The sequence below is a fragment of the Oncorhynchus mykiss genome, chromosome 1, assembly GCF_013265735.2.
Source record: "Oncorhynchus mykiss isolate Arlee chromosome 1, USDA_OmykA_1.1, whole genome shotgun sequence".
In the NCBI taxonomy this organism is placed as follows: Eukaryota; Metazoa; Chordata; class Actinopteri; order Salmoniformes; family Salmonidae; genus Oncorhynchus; species Oncorhynchus mykiss.
The window spans coordinates 67,933,166-67,954,708 of NC_048565.1; the positions used below are offsets into that span (position 1 = coordinate 67,933,166).

At 44.0% G+C, this 21,543-nt stretch overlaps 1 protein-coding gene across 1 annotated transcript; it reads right to left on the reverse strand.

The window, feature by feature from the left end:
• Positions 1 to 15,819: 15,819 nt before the first annotated feature.
• On the reverse strand, positions 15,820 to 20,391 carry LOC110532597 (heme-binding protein 2-like). Its single transcript, XM_021616635.2, has 5 exons — positions 20,339 to 20,391; positions 19,523 to 19,582; positions 19,293 to 19,372; positions 16,141 to 16,263; positions 15,820 to 16,007 (listed from the first exon to the last, which is right to left on the reverse strand). Exons 1-5 carry the CDS (start codon positions 20,389 to 20,391, stop codon positions 15,820 to 15,822), a joined length of 504 nt encoding a protein of 167 aa, XP_021472310.2.
• Between the last annotated feature and the right edge of the window lie 1,152 nt (positions 20,392 to 21,543).

Consider the following 21,543-nt stretch of genomic DNA (forward strand, 5'->3'; position numbering starts at 1 on the left):
ATCAACACCATTATCCCAGAAACCCTAGACCCACTCCAATTTGCATACCGCCCCAACATATCCACAGATGACGCAATCTCGATTGCACTCCACACTGCCCTTTCTCACCTGGACAAAAGGAACACCTACGTGAGAATGCTATTCATTGACTACAGCTCAGCATTCAACACCATAGTGCCCTCAAAGATCAGCACTACGCTAAGGACCTTTGGACAAAACACATCCCTCTTTAAATGGATCCTGGACTTCCTGATGGGCCGCCCCCAGGTGGTAAGGGTAGGTAACAACACATCTGCCACGCTGATCCTCAACACGTGGGCCCCTCATGGGTGTGTGCTCAGTCCACGCCTGTACTCCTTGTTCACCCATGACTGCATGGCCAGGCATGACGCCAACACCATCATTAAGTTTGTTGACCACACAACAGCGTTAGGCCTGATCAAGGACAATATCGAGACAGCCTATAGGGACGAGGTCAGAGACCTGGCAGTGTGGTGCCAGGACAACAACCTCTCCCTCAACATGATCAAGACAAAGGAGATGATTGTGGGCTATTTTCTTATTTTTCACTTCAGTATATTTTAGTAAATACTTTAACACTTATTTCTTAAAACTGCACTGTAAGGTCTACACATGTATTCAATGCATATGACAAATACAATTTGATTTAATTTGATATGGCATCATGTAGTAACCAACAAAAAAAGAAAGTGTTAAACAAATCAAAATATATTTTATTTTTGAGATTCTTCAAAGTAGCCACCCTTTGCCTTGATGACAGCTTTGCACACTCTTGGCATTCTCTCAATCAGCTTCATGAGGTCGTCACCTGGAATGCATTTCAATTAACAGGTGTGCCTTCTTAAAAGTTAATTTGTGGAATTTCTTTCCTTCTTAATGCCTTTGAGCCAATCAGTTGTGTTGTGACAAGGTAGTCGTGGTATACAAAAGATAGGGCTATTTGGTAAATATCAAGTCCATATCATGGCAAGAGCAGCTCAAATAAGCAAAGAGAAATGACAGTCCATTACTTGAAGACATGAATGTCAGTCAATGCGGAACATTTCAAGACCTTTGAAAGTTTCTTCAACTGCAGTGACAAAAAACATCAAGCGCTGTGATGAAACTGTCTCTCATGAGGACCACCACAGGAAAAGAAGACCCAGAGTTACCTCTGCTGCAGAGGATAAGTTCATTAGAGTTACCAGCCTCAGAAATTGCAGCCCAAATAAATGCTTCACAGAGTTCAAGTAACAGACACATCTCAACATCAACTGTTCAGAGGAGACTGCGTGAATCAGGCCTTCATGGTCGAATTGCTGCCAAGAAACCACTACTAAAGCACACTAATAAGAAAAATAGACTTGCTTGGGCCAAGAAACACAAGCAATGGACATTAGAGCAGTTGAAATCTGTCCTTTGGTCTGATGAATCCAAATTTAAGATTTTTGGTTCCAACGCGTTCCACTGGGATGCTGGCCGTGTTGACTCCAATGTTTCCCACATTTGTGTCAAGTTGGCTGGATGTGTTTTGAATGGCACACATACACAATCCATGTCTCAACTGTCTTAAGGCTTACAAATCTCATCCCCTTAATCTACACCGATTGAAGTGGATTTAACAAGTTACATCAATAAGGGGATCATAGCTTTCACCTGGTCCGTCTGTCATGGAAAGAGTAATAATGTTTTGCACACTGTGTATCCCCTCCTGAATGACTACCACAGACTATGTTCTAAGGCTAAGATGTGATAGGCTAAGAGGTTCCCACACAAATGTGCATCACTGGCACCATATATATTCTGGAGTCTGACATTACTGGTTCGGACATTGCTCGTTCTGGTATTTCTTTAAAATAAAAATGGTAATAAATTGGTTATTGTATTGTTTCTAGACATTACTGCACTGTTGGAGCTAGAAACATAAGCATATTGCTGAACCTGCAATAACATCTGCAAATCTTTGTACGCGACCAAGACATTTTGATTTGATGTTAAATGTTGAAGCTACATTAAAATATTAAATAAACTATATATTTGGGAAATATTCAGTCTTTGCTCTTTCCATCATTAGCATGCTGATGATTTGAAGTTGAATTGGATTTCTTTTTATCATACTGGTAAGACATTTAATACACGTTGTTTAGTATATTTAGTACTTTTAATATGTTTAGTTTACTTTTCTTTGCGAGAAGCAAGTTCATTTAAAAGTTATGCGAAGATACGACAGTTCAATGTCGTTAAGACACAAAGTAACCAAAAAGCAGATATAATTTGCAGAAAACAGTACGTTAGCCACAAGTTTCCCAGAATTGTTTGCCAGAAGTTCACAAGTCGCAAATTTCCATGTGAAAATATGAACTTGTGGCAAATTTGCCAAAGATTTGCCACAGCTGTTTACCAGAAGCCTGTTTTTCAATGAGGGAGTCCTGCTTTTGTTCCACAAAATCAATGAAGTGCACTATCTATGCAAAACCCAACCATGTATAGTAATGCCCGAGCAACTCAGCACCGGTCTGTGCATGCCAAGGAGCGTTATCTCTGGAACGGGGACGGCGGCAGTTTGAGTGTGTGCCCAAAATCAGAACCATAAACCCCAGAATGAACAGACAAACAAAATCTGGAAATGCAGGAATCTGCATTTTTAGAATATTGAGAGTGGATTTTATGGAGTTATGTTGAGCTAAGATAACAATAACCCAGATGAAATATTGCGTGTTGGAGGGAAATCTGGAGGGGGGGGGGCTAAAATGAGTCAGCCATCTGACAGGACGGTTCTGACTGAAGTTGTGCTGTCTAATTGTGATGCTCAGGCAACCTTTTTCTGAATGCAATTATTCACAGCTGTGTCATCTCAGGGATTGGGACAGACTAACACGGAAATGCCATCAGAATGTACTTGATATTTCATCAAAGGTGGCAGGTGATATTTACCCACTGAAAGGGCTCTGCACCTCATTGTCCCTTTGGGTAAATAAAAACACAAAAAACAGCATTAGTATTTACACTGTGGGTAACATTCTGTAAGACCATTTAGTAAGACAGATGAGAATGTAAGCTAGACATTTACACTAAATACCACTAAAATAAGTATGACAGACAAACACACACATGCAGAGCGAGACAGACACAGAGAGAGGGACAGACGCACAGAGAGGGAGAGAGAGGGTCCACTCGCCAACCAAGAATTCACTAAATGGGACAAACACCAAATTGAGGCTCTGCATGCAGAATTCTGCAAAAATATCCTCCGTTTACACCGTGAAACACCAAATAATGCATGCCGAGCAGAAATAGGTCGATACCCACTAATGATCAAAATCCAGAAAAGAGATGTTAAATTCTACAACCATCTAAAAGGAAGCGATTCCCAAACCTTCCATAACAAAGCCATCACCCACAGAGAGATGAACCTGGAGAGCCCCCTTCACAAACACAAACAGACCCCCAGGATTACAGCAACACAATTAAACCCAACCAAATCATGAGAAAACAAAAATATATTTCCTTGACACATTGGAAATAATGAAGAAAAAAGAGCAAACTAGAATGCTATTTGCCCTAAAGAGAGAATACACAGTGGCAGAATACCTGACCACTGTGACTGACCCAGACTTAAGGAAAGCTTTGACTATGTACAGATTCAGTGAGCATAGCCTTGCTATTGAGAAAGGCCGCCGTAGGCAGACCTGGCTCTCAAGAGAAGACAGGCTGTGCACACTGCCCACAAAATGAGGTGGAAACTGAGCTGCACTTCCTAACCTCCTGCCAAATGTATGACCATACTAGAGACACATATTTCCCTCAGATTACACAGATCCCACAAAGAATTCAAAAACAAACCCGATTTTGTTAAACTCCCATATCTACTGGGTGAAATACCACAGTGTACCATCACAGCAGCAAGATTTGTGACCTGTTGCTACAAGAAAAGGGCAAACACCATTGTAAATACAACCCATATTTATGTGTATTTATTTTTCATTTTGTACTTTAACTATTTGCACATCGTTACAACACATATATATATATATATATATACACATAATGACATTTCAAATGTCTTTATTCTTTTGGAACTTCTGTGAGTGTAATGTTTACTGTTAATTTTGATTGTTTATTTCACTTTTGTTTATTATCTACTTCACTTGCTTTGGCAATGTTAACATATGTTTCCCCATGCCAATTGAGAGGAGAGGAAGAAAGAGAGAGAGCGAGAGAGAGAGAGTAGTCACTCCATCACAAATAACCAATAACCAGCATCTTAAAGGGGCTTCAGTTGAACAGCACAATCAGAATGGAGCGTTAACATAATTTGTTTATGGGTCATCAATTAAAGGTTTGCAAGTAGGTGCCAAATCAATAGAGCACCATGGTAGCCTTAGGTAGAGTGAGGCTGAAGTGAGGGAGTCCATCTGAATCTTGATGTACAGTGGACGTTTGATGCACTTACTATATGATTGTAAATGTAATGCACATCTTTCTTACTTTCCATTCTCTAAAGTCAAATCTGCACTGTAGAACAGAACACTCTGTATGGCAGGGTGAATGAATAAGCATTTTTTGACCATTCAGATGTGCCCCAAGAGAATAAGGTTATTCATGCATTTCAGGACAGCTGTCAAGAGAGCTTTTTTTAGCTGAGCAGATTCTCTGCAGTCTGCCTATCACATTGTTACTTTTGTTGTGGATGTCAATCTGAATTATTTATTATTTCGGAACAAGACAATGCCATTCAGAAATTATAGCTGCATCAGTCATTGAAATAAATATTTTGACATGAGGAACGGCAATCTGTTATCGTTACAAACATAGCGAAGTCTTACAATCACGATCAAACCAAACGCATGTCCTGCATGAATGATCAGGCTACTTCAACCTGGGATAGAATAAGAAACAGGTGAAACACTTACAGAGGTGGTAACAGACGGCAGGTCCACCATCTGGTACTCATTGACCCCCGTGTCGTTCCAGGAGGAGAGAGACTCCACGATGCACGTGCAGTTCTGGTCCTGGAACGGACACGAGATGCCCTTCGGAACCGAGCGCATGGCGCCGCTCATCTCTCCACTTTCGCCCTCCAAGACTGACGGGCCACCCAAGATGGACTGTAGGCGGACGGTGGGAAAGAGAAATAAACTGGGAGTCCTGACACAAATCCGACAGCTGTCCGGCTAGAGTGGAATATGAAACTTCAATATGGTAGTGATGATAACTTCTCTTGTTAGCTCCAGTGGGAATCTGTTCTGGAAAGTTATCGATTCTCGATATGAATGTTAATTGACTACAGTCTACGTCGGTTATGGGTCTTGAAATGTGTAGTCGTTGAGACACAGCGGCATAAAACACAGTTTGACAACCGCAAGAGAGGATGGCGTTTCATACGCTCTTGCGCGCCCGCCACGCCACGCAACAAAACAGCACTTAACAACAAAAAAATGGACTAATTTATATATCGCTCTTTTCTCCATGTCCTTGCTCCAAGTTGTCACTCCCCACCAGGGGGACAGGGTTCAGCTCTGGAATCACACTTTCCACAGTCCTCAGAGGGTCCGTTTCAAAATTACTGAAAAGGCACTTTCATTATCACATTTGTGCCAAAAATATCCATTGCATTTGTCCAGTAATTGTCTCACAGTCAAATATATTAACATGTAATACGATTGTGGCGCTAGTTACCATAGTCACAAAGTCCAAATTGGTTATATCATACAAATTCATGAAAACCAAAATTAGTTTTTTGGTCTTAATTGAAGGTTAGGGTTGGGCATAAGGTTAGGAGTGTGGTTAAGGTTAAAAATCAGATTTTTTCTGTTTATAACTGAATGTGGTAACTAGTTATGACCAATTTACACTGGCCAAAAATAAAGGCAATATGCAACAATTTCAAAGATTGTACTGAGTTACAGTTCATATAAGGAAATTGGTCAATTGAAACGAATTCATTAGGCCCTAATCTATGGATTTCACATGACTGGGAATACAGATATGCATCTGTTGGTCACACATACCTTAAAAAAAAGGAGGAGCGTGGATCAAAAAACTAGTCACTATCTGGTGTGACCAGTATTTGCCTCATGCAGCGCGACACATCTCCTTCATATAGAATTGATCAGGCTGTTGATTGTGGCCTGTGGAATGTTGTCTCACTCCTCTTCAATGGCTGTGTGAAGTTGCTAGATATTGACTGGAACTGGAACACGCATCGATCCAGAGCATCCCAAACAGGCTCAATGGGTGACATGTCTGGTAAGTATGCAACCCATGGAAGAACTGGGACATTTTTAGCTTTCAGGAATTGTGTACAGATCCTTGCGACATGGGGCCGTGCATTATCATGCTGAAACATGAGGTGATGGCGGCGGATGAATGGCACATGGGCCTCCAGATCTCGTCAGGGTATTGTAAATAAGATTTTGTTCTTAACTGACTTGCCTAGTTAAATAAAGGTTACATTTTTTTTAAATTATAAAAATCTGTCCATGAAAATTGCCATCAATAAAATGCAATTGTGTTCGTTGTCCGTATCTTATGCCCGCCCATACCATAACCCCACCACCATCATGGGGCACTCTGTTCACAATGTTGACATCAGCTTGACCACACAATCCCAAACACGCCGTCTACCAATCTGCCTGGTACAGTTGAAACCAGGATTCATCCATGAAGAGCACACTTCTCCAGCGTGCCAGTGGCCATCGAAGGTGAGCCTTTGCTCACTGAAGTCGGTTACGACGCCGAACTGTTGTCAGGTCAAGACCCTGGTGAGGACGACGAACACGCAGAGAAGCGTCCCTGAGACGGTTTCTGACAGTTTGTGCAGAACTTCTTTGGTTATGCAAACAAACTCAGTTTCATTACCTGTCCGGGTGGCTGGTCTCAGGCAATCCTGCATGTGAAGAAGCCCGACGTGGAGGTCCTGGGGTGGTGTGGTTACACAGGGTCTGGGTTGTGAGGCCTGTTGGATGTACTTCCAAATTCTCTGAAACAACGTTGGAGGTGGCTTATGGTAGAGAAATGAACACATTTTCTGGCAACAGCTCTGGTGGATATTCCTGCAGTCAGCATGCCAATAGCACACTACCTTAAGACATGAGACATCTGTGGCAATGTGTTGTGTGACAAAATTGCCCATTTTAGAGTGGCCTTTTATTGTCCCCAGCACAAAGTGCACCTGTGCAACGATCATGCTGTTTAATCAGCTCCTTGATGTGCCACACCTGTCGGGTGGATGGGTTATCTTGACAAAGGAGAAATTCGCACTAACAGGGATGTCAACAACTGTGTGCACAAATTGAGAAAAATCAGCTTTTTGTGCACATGGACATTTTCAGGGATATTTTATTTCTGTGTAAAAGCTGAAGAACATATGCACAGCCAGGTACTTTTTGTAGGTGCTGGAGTTGTAGGTGAATTCATGGAAAACAAAAAGGAAACCGTTGCACACTGCTGCTCATGATCCCAAGTGATTTTATTATAACAATGCTTTGACCTTTAGGCCATGTGTGCTTGGTATTCCTTGGGTCCCAGACCAGATGGGAGAGTTCATACACATGGTGGAGTACGGAGAGTATTCACACCTGCATTCTTCATTTTTGCAGTCTCCCTTTGATGATGACAAGGGTTACAGCATGAATAATTCTGTAGTATTAACAGACCCACTGTCACGTTCGTCATATTGATGAGAACAAGGCGCTGCGTGATAAGCATACATTCTTCTTTTAATTAACGAATAAACACTAAACAAACTAAAAAATAAACAAAAACGAACGTGAAGCTATATAACACGAGGGCTGACAGGCAACTACACATAGACAATAACCCACAAAACCAAAATGGAAAATGGCAACCTAAATAGGATCCCCAATCAGAGACAACGATAAACAACTGTCTCTGATTGGGAACCAATTCAGGCCAACATAGACCTACAAATACAAAACCCCCATAGATATAGAAAAACCCCTAGACAAGACAAAAACACATAACCACCCTCGCCACACACTGACCTGACCAAAATAATACAGAAAACATAGATAACTAAGGTCAACTAAGGTGCAGAATCCCGACCGCAAACCTGAACTTATAGGGGAGGGTAGATGCCCATCCGGACCCTCGGTGGCGGCTCTGGTTCTGGACGCCACCCCCCCCCCCCCCATCTTTACACTGGTCCCTCCACCTTTGTTGAGCTGTACCGTGGCTCATCGCCGGAGACCCCGGGCTGGGGACCGTCGCTGGAGGTTCCGGGCTGGGGACTGTCGCCGGAAGCTCTGGACTGCCGAGGCACACTGTATGCCTGGTGCGTGGTGCCGGCATTGGTGGTACTGGGCTGGGGACACGCACCTCAGGGCGAGGAGGAACAGGGCGTACTGGACCCTGGAGGCCTGATGCGGGGTGCCGGTACTGGTGGTACTGGGCTGGTGACACGCACCTCAGGGCGAGTGCAGGGAGGAGGAACAGGACGTACTGAACTCTGGAGGCGCACTTGAGGAAGAGTGCGAGTGGAGACACTGGACACACTACACTGGAGACCTGGTGTGTATAGCCGGCATCAATTGTTCCGAAACTTTAACGCATGTTTCAGGATGAGTACGAGAAACTGCCACAGGTGGCATTGGACAGTTAAAACGCTCCTCAGGGCGAATGCCGTGCATACTATGCCAAACCAACAGCTCTCTCTCTTCACTCTCCTCCAATTTAAATCAACAACTCCTCGAAGGTCTCATAATCTCCCCTCCGTTCACTCTCCTCCAATCTGTCCAATAACTCCTCGACCATCTCAGACTCACCCCTCAACTTTGCCAACTGTGCCATGTGCCCCCCCCCCCCAAAAAATAATCTTGGTGTTTCTGTGGCCTACCTCCCCGACGTTGTTGCGGTCCCCTCTTACTTCGTCGTTCCTCCTGCGCTGTTTCCACCTGCCTCCATGGTAGGCGATCTTCTCCTGCCAAAATCTCCTCCCACGTCCAGGATCCTTTACCGTCCAGTATTTCGTCCCAGGTCCATTTTTTCCACAAAGCGCTGCTCCTCCCTTTCACGCTGCTTGGTCCTTTTTTGGTGGGTTATTCTGTCACGTTGGTCATATTGATGAGACCAAGGCGCAGCGTGATAAGCATTCATTCTTCTTTTAGTTAACGACTAAACAAAGAAACAAATCGACCGTGACGCTATATAACACAAGTGCTGACAGGCAACTACACATAGACAATAACCCACAAAACCAAAATGGCAACCTAAATAGGATCCCCAATCAGAGACAACGATAAACAGCTGTCTCTGATTGGGAACCAATTCAGGCCACCATAGACCTACAAATACCTAGACATACAAAAAACCGATAGATATAGAAAAACCCCTAGGCAAGACTAAAAACACACATACCCATCCTCGTCACCCCATGACCTGACCAAAATAATACAGAAAACATAGATAACTAAGGTCAGGGCGTGACACCCACGGAGTGCAGAGAAAACCCACAAAAGAAGAGAGAAGGAAAGAAGAGGGACTGAGTGTGAGTTCTTCTCCTGCCTGGGGAGAAAGCTTCTTGATAGTTGCAGACCAGGAACCTGGCCAGAGACACTCACACACATATCCCATGTCAACAACGGTTACCTTTTACACTGCAACAGCTAGCGCAACACGTTTTCCCATCCCATGTATTGTTCACACACAGGATTGTGTCTATGTTATCGCACTAAAACGCACACACACCTGTTGAATCCATAACAAACAAACAAATATATCTTATAATACAGTATAATGATAGGGAAGTCACTTGCCTAAGTTTCAGCTTCAGCTGACAAGCCGTGTCCTAAAATATGCAGCCCTGTAATGTAATTAAGCATGAGAAAAATGGCCAGCGGCCCAGATGAGACAGCTATACCACTCCAAGACTGTTTCTTTGTATGTGTGTGTGTGACTGCAGGAAGCCACAGATATTGAGTCTGAATTTAGAGCTCAAATACAAATCCTTTATTCTGTTAATGTATTACATACTTGCATATCAAAGAGTGGGTCCACTAACAAAAGCCGGTTTTAAAATGTAAGCAATATTCTAAGGTTTATTACAGTTTTAACGGTTGCATAATAGCATGGATCTTAATCAAAGTGTGAACCTCCTATTGGTCACAGTGCTTTATTATAGTGATCAATGGGATTATCTAGAACAGGGTCAGCAGAGTGGAGAAGGGAGAAACCACTGGATATAAATAAGCAACTCCATAAGTTGAATGCATCTCACAGCCATTGTGGTGGAAAAGCCAGATTCATAATTCTACAGGCCGAGTCCTTACCCCTGGTCCACTGCTCCAAAAAACACAACGTGTGTCAGATCTAGACAGAAAGGTGCAGAGTGCACTGAAGACACACACACAGTCATACACAGTCTCTCTTTCACACACACACACACATTTTAAATACTTTATTTGAATCCTCCCCACAACCGGAAGCTGCATTTACTCAGCATGCTGGTGAATAGGGCGGAGGTCTGGATGGCAAGTCCACTGTGAACTCTCTGTATGCTACCATAGTGGTGCCAATAAGTCACAAATCCAGTGCGACCTTTGCTGGTCAGAGGAATTACACCGAAGTTACACACAAGAAGGATCTTTATTTCCAGAGGACATATGAGGTGGACATGGTTCTGTGCAAAGAGCGATATGAAAGAATACTGTTCATACAGTATTCAGTAGCAATACAATGCATACGGTAGAAATACAATGCAATGCGGAATTTAACAGTGAATAGCAAACTAGAGCAATCTATATCAAATAAAATTAAATGTTATTGGTCACATACACACAGTTAGCAGATGTTAATGCGAGAGTAGCGAAATGCTTGTGCTTCTAGTTCCGACCGTGCAGTAATATCTAACAAGTAATCTAACAATTTCACAACAACTACCTTATACACAGAAGTGTAAAGGAATGAATAAGAATATGTACATATAAATATATATGGATGAGCGATGGCCGTGCGGCATTGGCAAGATGCAGTAGATGGTATAGAGTACAGTATATACATTAAAATTATAGATTTGAGCAAACGCACAAAATCAGCAGGGGATCAAATACTTTATTCCCTCACTGTACATATGAGATGAGTAATGTAGGGTATGTAAACATTATATATAGTGTCATTGTTAAAAGTGACTAGTGATACATTTATTACATCCAATTTTATTAAAGTGGCTAGAGATTTGAGTCAGTATGTTAGCAGCAGCCACTCTATGCTGTTTAACAGTCGGATGGCCTTGAGATAGACGCTGTTTTTCAGTCTCTCGGTCCCAGCTTTGATGCACCTGTACTGACCTCGCATCTGGATGATAGTGAACAGGCAGTGGCTCGGGTGGTTGTTGTCCTTGATGATCTTTTTGGCCTTCCTGTGACATCGGGTGGTGTAGGTGTCCTGGAGGGCAGGTAGTTTGCCCCCGGTGATGCGTTGTGCAGACCTCACTACCCTTTGGAGAGCCTTACAGTTGTGAGTGGAGCAGTTGTCGTACCAGGCGGTGATACAGCCCAACAGGATGCTCTCAATTGTGCATCTGTAAAAGTTTGTGAGTGTTTTCGGTGACAAGCCACATTTCTTCAGCCTCCTGAGGTCTATACTCGGGAGAGGTGAGCGATGTGCCCGTCTACGGAGCCTGACCAGGAGGCCGCTCCATCTGTCCCTTCTGCTCGCCGTTGTTTTGGGTCGCCTACTGGGATCCGATCCAATGTCCTGGGTGGTGGTCCAAACAGAGGATCCACTTTGGGAAAGTCATATTCCTGGTCGTAATGTTGGTAAGTTGACGTTGCTCTTATATCCAAGGATAGTATGAATATGAGAATGCTTCCTGAGCATGTTTACAACAAAAACATCATGACAACTAGACAAAATAACTACAGCCAATAACAAGTTTAAGTACACAACAAGTTACAATAGTCACACCCACTTCTGTCCAGGCACACCATCACACATGTTCACCTGGAGAGAGACTGAGGAGTCTCGGATCTGAGCAGGCAGAAGTGCTGTCAGGTGTCCGCCCCCTTAGCAACCTATCAGTGGCCTGGTCACAGAGGTCACAGGGATTTTTTATTTTGTTTTCACTCTGGCACTGTCGGGGATGGGTTGCGTGAGGTCTGAGATGTGATAACAGAGGGACAGCACCACTGGGAGTGGGAATTCACTACAGTTTGGCATAACAATTCCATAAAGAGTTGGCGAGTAAACAGAAACAGTGAAGGGAAAAAAAGTATAACATACCCAGCCATCACGTCTTGAGAGATCTTGTTTTAAAAAGGTGGACTCAGCTAAATGATGCCACGAACAGCACCTCAGATATTGAGATGAGCGAGATGCAAGACTTTGCTCTCACACAGTCACGCACAGTATCGGCGCATGTGCACGGGTTCACTTCACGCTGTTCACAGTGTGGTAGCCAGGGTTCCAAAACAGTGGAGAAGTTGATCCTCACGCTTCAATCCTATTGGTTGTTGTGATCACAGACAGGATGTGCTTACCATTATATATTGAATTATATGGTGTAATAGGGTATTCTGTAATAGGCTATGGTGTCAGAAAGAGGTGTAGCCACAACTATTGTCAGACCATGTCATACCACATCAAATAATACTATTTACAGCATCATCATCATGCATCATGATATAATAACAGCATCATCAGGTGGTACTGATCCTCCCTCTCAATGGGACCCCCTCCACCCCAGTGGAACCAGGACTTCAGCATGACTGGCACCTGATGCAAACACCACCTGGGGTGCTGACTGTGTCCTGACCCACCAGCCCCAGAACTGTTGGTCCTCATCTCTATTGGCCCATAAGCCTCACTGGAAGAGCGTAATATACAGTATCCCTAGAATGACCTGCTTTTCCACATTTTTAAAAGCCAATGGCCGATATATTTCTTTCCCCTTTACCTGTATTTATAGGGCTATTTACAGAAAAATACAATGAAAATAAAAATTATGGACCTTGAGTGCGGTTCTACTTTTTTAATCTAACACCCTGCCTCATCTATCACCTTGCCTCAACTATCACCTTGCCTCAACTATCACCTTGCCTCATCTATCACCACCTTGCCTCAACTATCACCACCTTGCCTCAACTATCACCTTGCCTCAACTATCACCTTGCCTCAACTATCACCTTGCCTCATCTATCACCACCTTGCCTCAACTATCACCACCTTGCCTCAACTATCACCTTGCCTCAACTATCACCTTGCCTCAACTATCACCACCTTGCCTCAACTATCACTTTGCCTCAACTATCACCTTGCCTCAACTATCACCTTGCCTCAACTATCACCTTGCCTCAACTATCACCACCTTGCCTCAACTATCACTTTGCCTCAACTATCACCTTGCCTCAACTATCACCTTGCCTCATCTATCACCACCTTGCCTCATCTATCACCACCTTGCCTCAACTATCACCTTGCGTCAACTATCACCTTGCCTCAACTATCACCTTGCCTCATCTATCACCACCTTGCCTCAACTATCACCTTGCCTCAACTATCACCTTGCCTCAACTATCACCTTGCCTCAACTATCACCTTGCCTCAACTATCACCTTGCGTCAACTATCACCTTGCGTCAACTATCACCTTGCGTCAACTATCACCTTGCCTCAACTATCACCTTGCCTCAACTATCACCTTGCGTCAACTATCACCTTGCCTCAACTATCACCTTGCCTCAACTATCATCTTGCCTCAACTATCACCTTCCGTCAACTATCACCTTGCCTCAACTATCACCTTGCCTCAACTATCACCTTGCCTCAACTATCACCTTGCCTCATCTATCACCACCTTGCCTCAACTATCACCTTGCCTCAACTATCACCTTGCCTCAACTATCACCTTGCCTCATCTATCACCACCTTGCCTCAACTATCACCACCTTGCCTCAACTATCACCTTGCCTCAACTATCACCTTGCCTCATCTATCACCACCTTGCCTCAGCTATCACCTTGCCTCAACTATCACTTTGCCTCAACTATCACCTTGCCTCAACTATCACCTTGCCTCATCTATCACCACCTTGCCTCATCTATCACCACCTTGCCTCAACTATCACCTTGCGTCAACTATCACCTTGCCTCAACTATCACCTTGCCTCATCTATCACCTTGCCTCAACTATCACCTTGCCTCATCTATCACCACCTTGCCTCAACTATCACCTTGCCTCAACTATCACCTTGCCTCAACTATCACCTTGCCTCATCTATCACCACCTTGCCTCAACTATCACCACCTTGCCTCAACTATCACCTTGCCTCAACTATCACCTTGCCTCATCTATCACCACCTTGCCTCAGCTATCACCTTGCCTCAACTATCACTTTGCCTCAACTATCACCTTGCCTCAACTATCACCTTGCCTCATCTATCACCACCTTGCCTCATCTATCACCACCTTGCCTCAACTATCACCTTGCGTCAACTATCACCTTGCCTCAACTATCACCTTGCCTCATCTATCACCACCTTGCCTCAACTATCACCTTGCCTCAACTATCACCTTGCCTCAACTATCACCTTGCCTCAACTATCACCTTGCGTCAACTATCACCTTGCGTCAACTATCACCTTGCGTCAACTATCACCTTGCGTCAACTATCACCTTGCCTCAACTATCACCTTGCGTCAACTATCACCTTGCCTCAACTATCACCTTGCCTCAACTATCACCTTGCCTCAACTATCATCTTGCCTCAGCTATCACCTTCTGTCAACTATCACCTTGCCTCAACTCTCACCTTGCCTCAACTATCACATTGAGTCAACTATCATCTTGCCTCAACTTAGACAGTGGCTGATCAGCTGTGGAGAAATTCTCTTAAGATGATTGCAGTTCTGCCTGGGAACCCAGCCCTCTCTATCATCCAGCTGACCCTAAAGGATTTCTTCAGGGTCGTGTATCATTTTTAGCCATGAAGTACTCAGTCACAGCTCTACATGAATCAAATCAGATTTTATTTGTCACATGAGCCAAATACAATTGGTGTTACCGTGAAATGCTTGCTTACGAGGCCTTCCCAATGATGCAGCAATTCAAAATAATAATACAAATAAAACAACAAGAGGGAAAAAATCAAATACAGTAGAATGGAGCAACAGTGCATTCGGAAAGTATTCAGACCCCTTGACGTTTTCCACATTTTTGTTATGTAATAGTATTATAAAAAAAAAAATCCCTCATCCATCTACACACAATACCCTATAATGACAAAGTTGTTTTTTTTAGACATTTAGACAATTAGACATCGGACCGATGCCGTTGTTGGCATTTTTAGCTAATTTCGACCAATTCCGATATGCTTACCGATATATTGTGCATCCCTAGTTGAAAAAGTCTTTGTATTATTTAAAATACTTAAGCTGCGCTCAAATGAGCTTGTCTTGCATAATGGCAACAATGGAATAGTCCCAAAAGTGCAAACCGCACCCATCTGGCACTCTAGAAAATCTGAATCAAAGTATTTTAAAGATAGACTACAGGAACCCAGGTCTGATAGACAATCATATTCTATACATGCTCGGAATGACTGCATTTGGTGACACAGAGTAAACATGCAATGACAATGACCATGTAAGAGATGGCTATACAGAATGTACAGATCTGAGGCATCCAGGTTAAAATCAGTTATATAGAGTGTTAGGCCAATCCCAAATGGACCCCTTGACCCTACACCCTATGCACTTGTCAGGTTGACACGTTTTTGACAGTCAGCAATATGGTAATAGCTCCACCTTACCCTCTGATAGACTAAGTGGAAGTTCACCATATTGCTTAAACCAATCAAATCCTCTCAGATCTCCACAAGTGCATAGGGCATAGGGTGTAGGGGTCTATTGGGCCTTACCTTGTCATCAGTGGGTTGGGGAGGAGTCATGTGATGGGCAGATGGCATGACAAAGCTGAGGGTGTAAACAAATGACCGTGAAATCCTCTTCATCTCCTCGACAATCACTGGGACTGTCATGTCAATGTTGATGCCTATCGGAAAAATGTATGGGTAAACACATCTTGCCAGGTAGACACACAAGCATGGAAACAGACTCATGCATATGCATGCACACACACACACAAATAGATGTACACACACAAAAATACACACACACACACACACCAGCCCTGTTGGATCTGGTGATGTATTTGAAGAGTCTCATGAATGTGGTGACTATGGCCTTATCCATGAAGTGGGCTTCCTTGTCTGTCGACACCCATTTCACTGAGTCATAGTGGCGCACCTGCAACACAGACACAGACACAAACATTCAGTCAGAATCCTGTGCTGTAGAGTACGGATGATGTAGGTTTGGGTTAGGACGGTGCAAAAGTGAAACATCCCTGCATAACTGATCTACAACTCAACACGATACCCCAATGTGGTGAAACAATTGACATTGTGTGTGCGGGGGAAGGGGCAGTCCATGGGTGGAGGGTGTGGGGGAAGGGGCAGTCCATGGGTGGAGGGTGTGGGGGAAGGGGCAGTCCATGGGTGGAGGGTGTGGGGGAAGGGGCAGTCCATGGGTGGAGGGTGTGGGGGAAGGGGCAGTCCATTGGTGGAGGGTGTGGGGGAAGGGGCAGTCCATGGGTGGAGGGTGTGGGGAAGGGGCAGTCCATGGGTGGAGGGGTGTGGGGAAAGGGGCAGTCCATGGGTGGATGGTGTGGGGGAAGGGGCAGTCCATGGGTGGAGGGTGTGGGGGATGGGGCAGTCCATGGGTGGAGAGTGCGGGGGAAGGGGCAGTCCATGGGTGGAGGGTGCGGGGGAAGGGGCAGTCCATGGGTGGAGAGTGCGGGGGAAGGGGCAGTCCATTGGTTGAGGGTGTGGGGGAAGGGGCAGTCCATGGGTGGAGGGTGCAGGGGAAGGGGCAGTCCATGGGTTGAGGGTGCGGGGGAAGGGGCAGTCCATGGGTGGATGGTGTGGGGGAAGGGGCAGTCCATGGGTGGAGGGTGTGGGGGAAGGGGCAGTCCATGGGTGGAGGGTGTGGGGGAAGGGGCAGTCCATGGGTGGAGGGTGTGGGGGAAGGGGCAGTCCATGGGTGGATGGTGTGGGGGAAGGGGCAGTCCATGGGTGGAGGGTGTGGGGGAAGGGGCAGTCCATGGGTGGAGGGTGTGGGGGAAGGGGCAGTCCATGGGTGGAGGGTGCGGGGGAAGGGGCAGTCCATGGGTGGAGGGTGCGGGGGAAAGGGCAGTCCATGGGTGGATGGTGTGGGGGAAGGGGCAGTCCATGGGTGGATGGTGTGGGGGAAGGGGCAGTCCATGGGTGGATGGTGTGGGGGTTCAAGCAACTTTGGTTTCTAGATGCGTTGGGTGGGAAGGGGTGGGAATCCTGGTTTCTAGATGCGGTGGGTGGGAAGGGGTGGGAATCTTGGTTTCTGGGGCTGGGGTTGTCGGGTGGATGGAAGCTTGGTAGCTGGGTAGGGGGAAGCTCCTGCTTTTACGCATGCAGGCACGTACAGTGCCTTGCGAAAGTATTCGGCCCCCTTGAACTTTGCGACCTTTTGCCACATTTCAGGCTTCAAACATAAAGATATAAAACTGTATTTTTTTGTGAAGAATCAACAACAAGTGGGACACAATCATGAAGTGGAACGACATTTATTGGATATTTCAAACTTTTTTAAGAAATCAAAAACTGAAAAATTGGGCGTGCAAAATGATTCAGCCCCCTTAAGTTAATACTTTGTAGCGCCACCTTTTGCTGCGATTACAGCTGTAAGTCGCTTGGGGTATGTCTCTATCAGTTTTGCACATCGAGAGACTGACATTTTTTCCCATTCCTCCTTGCAAAACAGCTCGAGCTCAGTGAGGTTGGATGGAGAGCATTTGTGAACAGCAGTTTTCAGTTCTTTCCACAGATTCTCGATTGGATTCAGGTCTGGACTTTGACTTGGAAATTCTAACACCTGGATATGTTTATTTTTGAACCATTCCATTGTAGATTTTGCTTTACGTTTTGGATCATTGTCTTGTTGGAAGACAAATCTCCGTCCCAGTCTCAGGTCTTTTGCAGACTCCATCAGGTTTTCTTCCAGAATGGTCCTGTATTTGGCTCCATCCATCTTTCCATCAATTTTAACCATCTTCCCTGTCCCAGCTGAAGAAAAGCAGGCCCAAACCATGATGCTGCCACCACCATGTTTGACAGTGGGGATGGTGTGTTCAGAGGGATGAGCTGTGTTGCTTTCACGCCAAACATAACGTTTTGCATTGTTGCCAAAAAGTTCAATTTTGGTTTCATCTGACCAGAGCACCTTCTTCCACATGTTTGGTGTGTCTCCCAGGTGGCTTGTGGCAAACTTTAAACAACACTTTTTATGGATATCTTTAAGAAATGGCTTTCTTCTTGCCACTCTTCCATAAAGGCCAGATTTGTGCAATATACGACTGATTGTTGTCCTATGGACAGAGTCTCCCACCTCAGCTGTAGATCTCTGCAGTTCATCCAGAGTGATCATGGGCCTCTTGGCTGCATCTCTGATCAGTCTTCTCCTTGTATGAGCTGAAAGTTTAGAGGGACGGCCAGGTCTTGGTAGATTTGCAGTGGTCTGATACTCCTTCCATTTCAATATTATCGCTTGCACAGTGCTCCTTGGGATGTTTAAAGCTTGGGAAATCTTTTTGTATCCAAATCCGGCTTTAAACTTCTTCACAACAGTATCTCGGACCTGCCTGGTGTGTTCCTTGTTCTTCATGAAGCTCTCTGCGCTTTTAACGGACCTCTGAGACTATCACAGTGCAGGTGCATTTATACAGAGACTTGATTACACACAGGTGGATTGTATTTATCATCATTAGTCATTTAGGTCAACATTGGATCATTCAGAGATCCTCACTGAACTTCTGGTGAGAGTTTGCTGCACTGAAAGTAAAGGGGCTGAATAATTTTGCACGCCCAATTTTTCAGTTTTTGATTTGTTAAAAAGTTTGAAATATCCAATAAATGTCGTTCCACTTCATGATTGTGTCCCACTTGTTGTTGATTCTTCACAAAAAAATACAGTTTTATATCTTTATGTTTGAAGCCTGAAATGTGGCAAAAGGTCGCAAAGTTCAAGGGGGCCGAATACTTTCGCAAGGCACTGTATATTTTTTGTTTTCACAATTGTATGGAACATTATGATCAACTTTATTGTGATGAAAATGCTACTGTATTGTATCTGCAACCCTGACCTAAAACTACACGTGTAAAAGAAAACAAGGTGGAGAAACAAACTCCTGACGTAGTTTTAGTTGCTATGTGCCGTTCATTTGTGCTTTACAATCGACTCCCCTCATAATCATCATTCTTGCAAACCTGATCACAGAGCAGACATTCCTTTCTCTCGGTACAGAAGCTAGACTCAGAGGAGTTCCTATACAGGGGTCAGTGGGAAACAAATCAATAAGGAACAATAGCATTTGATTTCGCACGACCGGCGTTGATTCAATATGTAAACAGCGTATGATTTCTGAGTTGTGTGGTTATGATGTGAGAGGAAATAGCAGAAGTGTACCTTCCTTACCCAACTCTAGCGTCAGCAGTCAAGGTGAGCAGCAAGCCAACCGACCCAGCAAGATAAACCCTGAAGTACACACAAATAGTCAGTGTCATCACATTAAAAACCTAAAGCGCACATCACTCTTGCAATGAATTGTAATACTTTAAAAGACAGTTTGTAAACAATGTTATTACACATGTCTATTTCTATAAAAATCTCTCTTCTTTTAAATACTTAACACATCACAAAACAAGCAAGCCTTATCAAAGCAACGAGACCCTATCATTTCTACTTACATTATGGTGAATGTTTGTCTTTTATACCAGCTCACTCCAGATGCATCCACTCTGAGAGAAACGCTTGCAGAGAAACTATTCAGACTAAATACAGATTATGAGAGAACATGTTGATCACTCCCCAAAACTTGTAAGACACCCACTTCCCCCAAAAAATAGCGCAGGGGCCTCAACTTTAATGATATACTTCAGGGGCCTCAACTTTAATGATATACTTCAGGGGCCTCAACTTTAATGATATACTTCAGTGGCCTCAACAAATATGTGCAATGGACTTAACCTGCGGAAGAGAAGAAAAGATGGTTTATAAATGAGTGTGTGCCAAGTTAGATAATGTGAGATGATCAGTGTTGATGTTTCTTTGCAAAACTGGTATAAGCTTGTTGTGAACGAGGCGGTGACCTGGATTTATCACATGCAGTAGGCTCTTATATATTTCTGTTTTGCAATTGAAGCCTTTGCTGTTTCGCAATAGGAGCCTGGCTGTCACATTTAGAGGAAATAAATAACTTGGATGGAGTTTATATACTGAGCACAGTGTCACACCTGCTCCTGCTCCTCCTCCCTGGCACTCGGGGGCGCCAGGCTACCCGTCATCATACACACCTGTTACCAACATTACGCACAGCTGTGCTCATTGGACTCACCTGGACTCCTTCACTTTGTTGATTACCTCCTGTATATCTGTCTGTTCCTTGGTTGTGTTCCCTGTGTCCGCATTGTTCCGTATTGTGTTTGTTGTGTTCCTGTCCAGACACTGTTCCTGTTCCATTTCATGTCCGTCAGCTAATAAACCTTCACTCCCTGTACCTGCTTCTCATCTCCTACGTCGCACCCGTAAAGACATGTAACACACAGTTGGGCCAAAATCACTAGTCGGCAATGGAGTCTCAGTGTCCTCCTACAGATGACCCTGGCATTTGTCTTCCCTGCTATTCCTCTACTTAATCAGTTTTCTTTATTCCTTGTCTGGTCCCCAACCATCGTCATCACTTCGTTTTCTACATTTTTGTTATGTGTCATTAAGTGTCAATGAGGGTTCAATTGGTTAAATCCAACTTTATTATGATATTATTATGTCATTATAATATAAAGTGAAGCACAGATATGAATTAGAAAATGTTTGCCCAATGTATATCAAACCATATCCCCCACCTAAAACAGATAAGAGAGCACTTGTATGACCCTAAGAGTTCAGCTTTCACCCCCACAAGGAGAGCAGCCTAGAAACCAGATCTCTGGGGTGTCTCTCAATGCCTACCCGTTAAAGTATTTTTACTTAAGTACTTTACACCACTGTTGATGCGCTCCTCCCACCAAGTTATATCACACTTGTCAAGTCATGATTTTGAATCATCTTTCCTTATAAATACTCAGATAACACTTTATTTTCATTTAAAGGGATCCACACACAAAAAAAATCTATTTTGGTATTTAGTCCACTGCTACACTGACCAACGTGTTTTGTATGTCAACAGTCAAGTTTTTAAGATATTGGACTTTCAAGAAGAAAAATCTTCCCGGCCATATCATCACATCACAGTTTCTTTTGAAATATTCTGCCCTGGAAATGTTCTGTTCAATGTTATTTTCTGACAAAGTCATTTCAATTTATTGAAGGTAGCCTATTATTCATGAAGACGTTTTTCAAAACTCAAAGGTTGGGATTACATTTCTGTGTTACGACGAAAAAAGGATCGGATAGGATCATACTGATCCAGATACCACAATATTGAGATCACAGAATAT

Excerpts from the sequence above, each read along its gene's own strand:
- LOC110532597 (XM_021616635.2), bottom strand. The coding sequence starts at position 20,391 with ATGACGGGTAGCCTGGCGCCCCCGAGTGCCAGGGAGGAGGAGCAGGAG. Across the intron at positions 19,373-19,522 it reads ACTGCTGACGCTAGAGTTGG|GAACTCCTCTGAGTCTAGCT; the intron begins GTAAGGAAGGTA and ends ACCCCTGTATAG. Across the intron at positions 16,264-19,292 it reads TTGCAAGAATGATGATTATG|AGGTGCGCCACTATGACTCA; the intron begins AGGGGAGTCGAT and ends TGTCTGTGTTGC.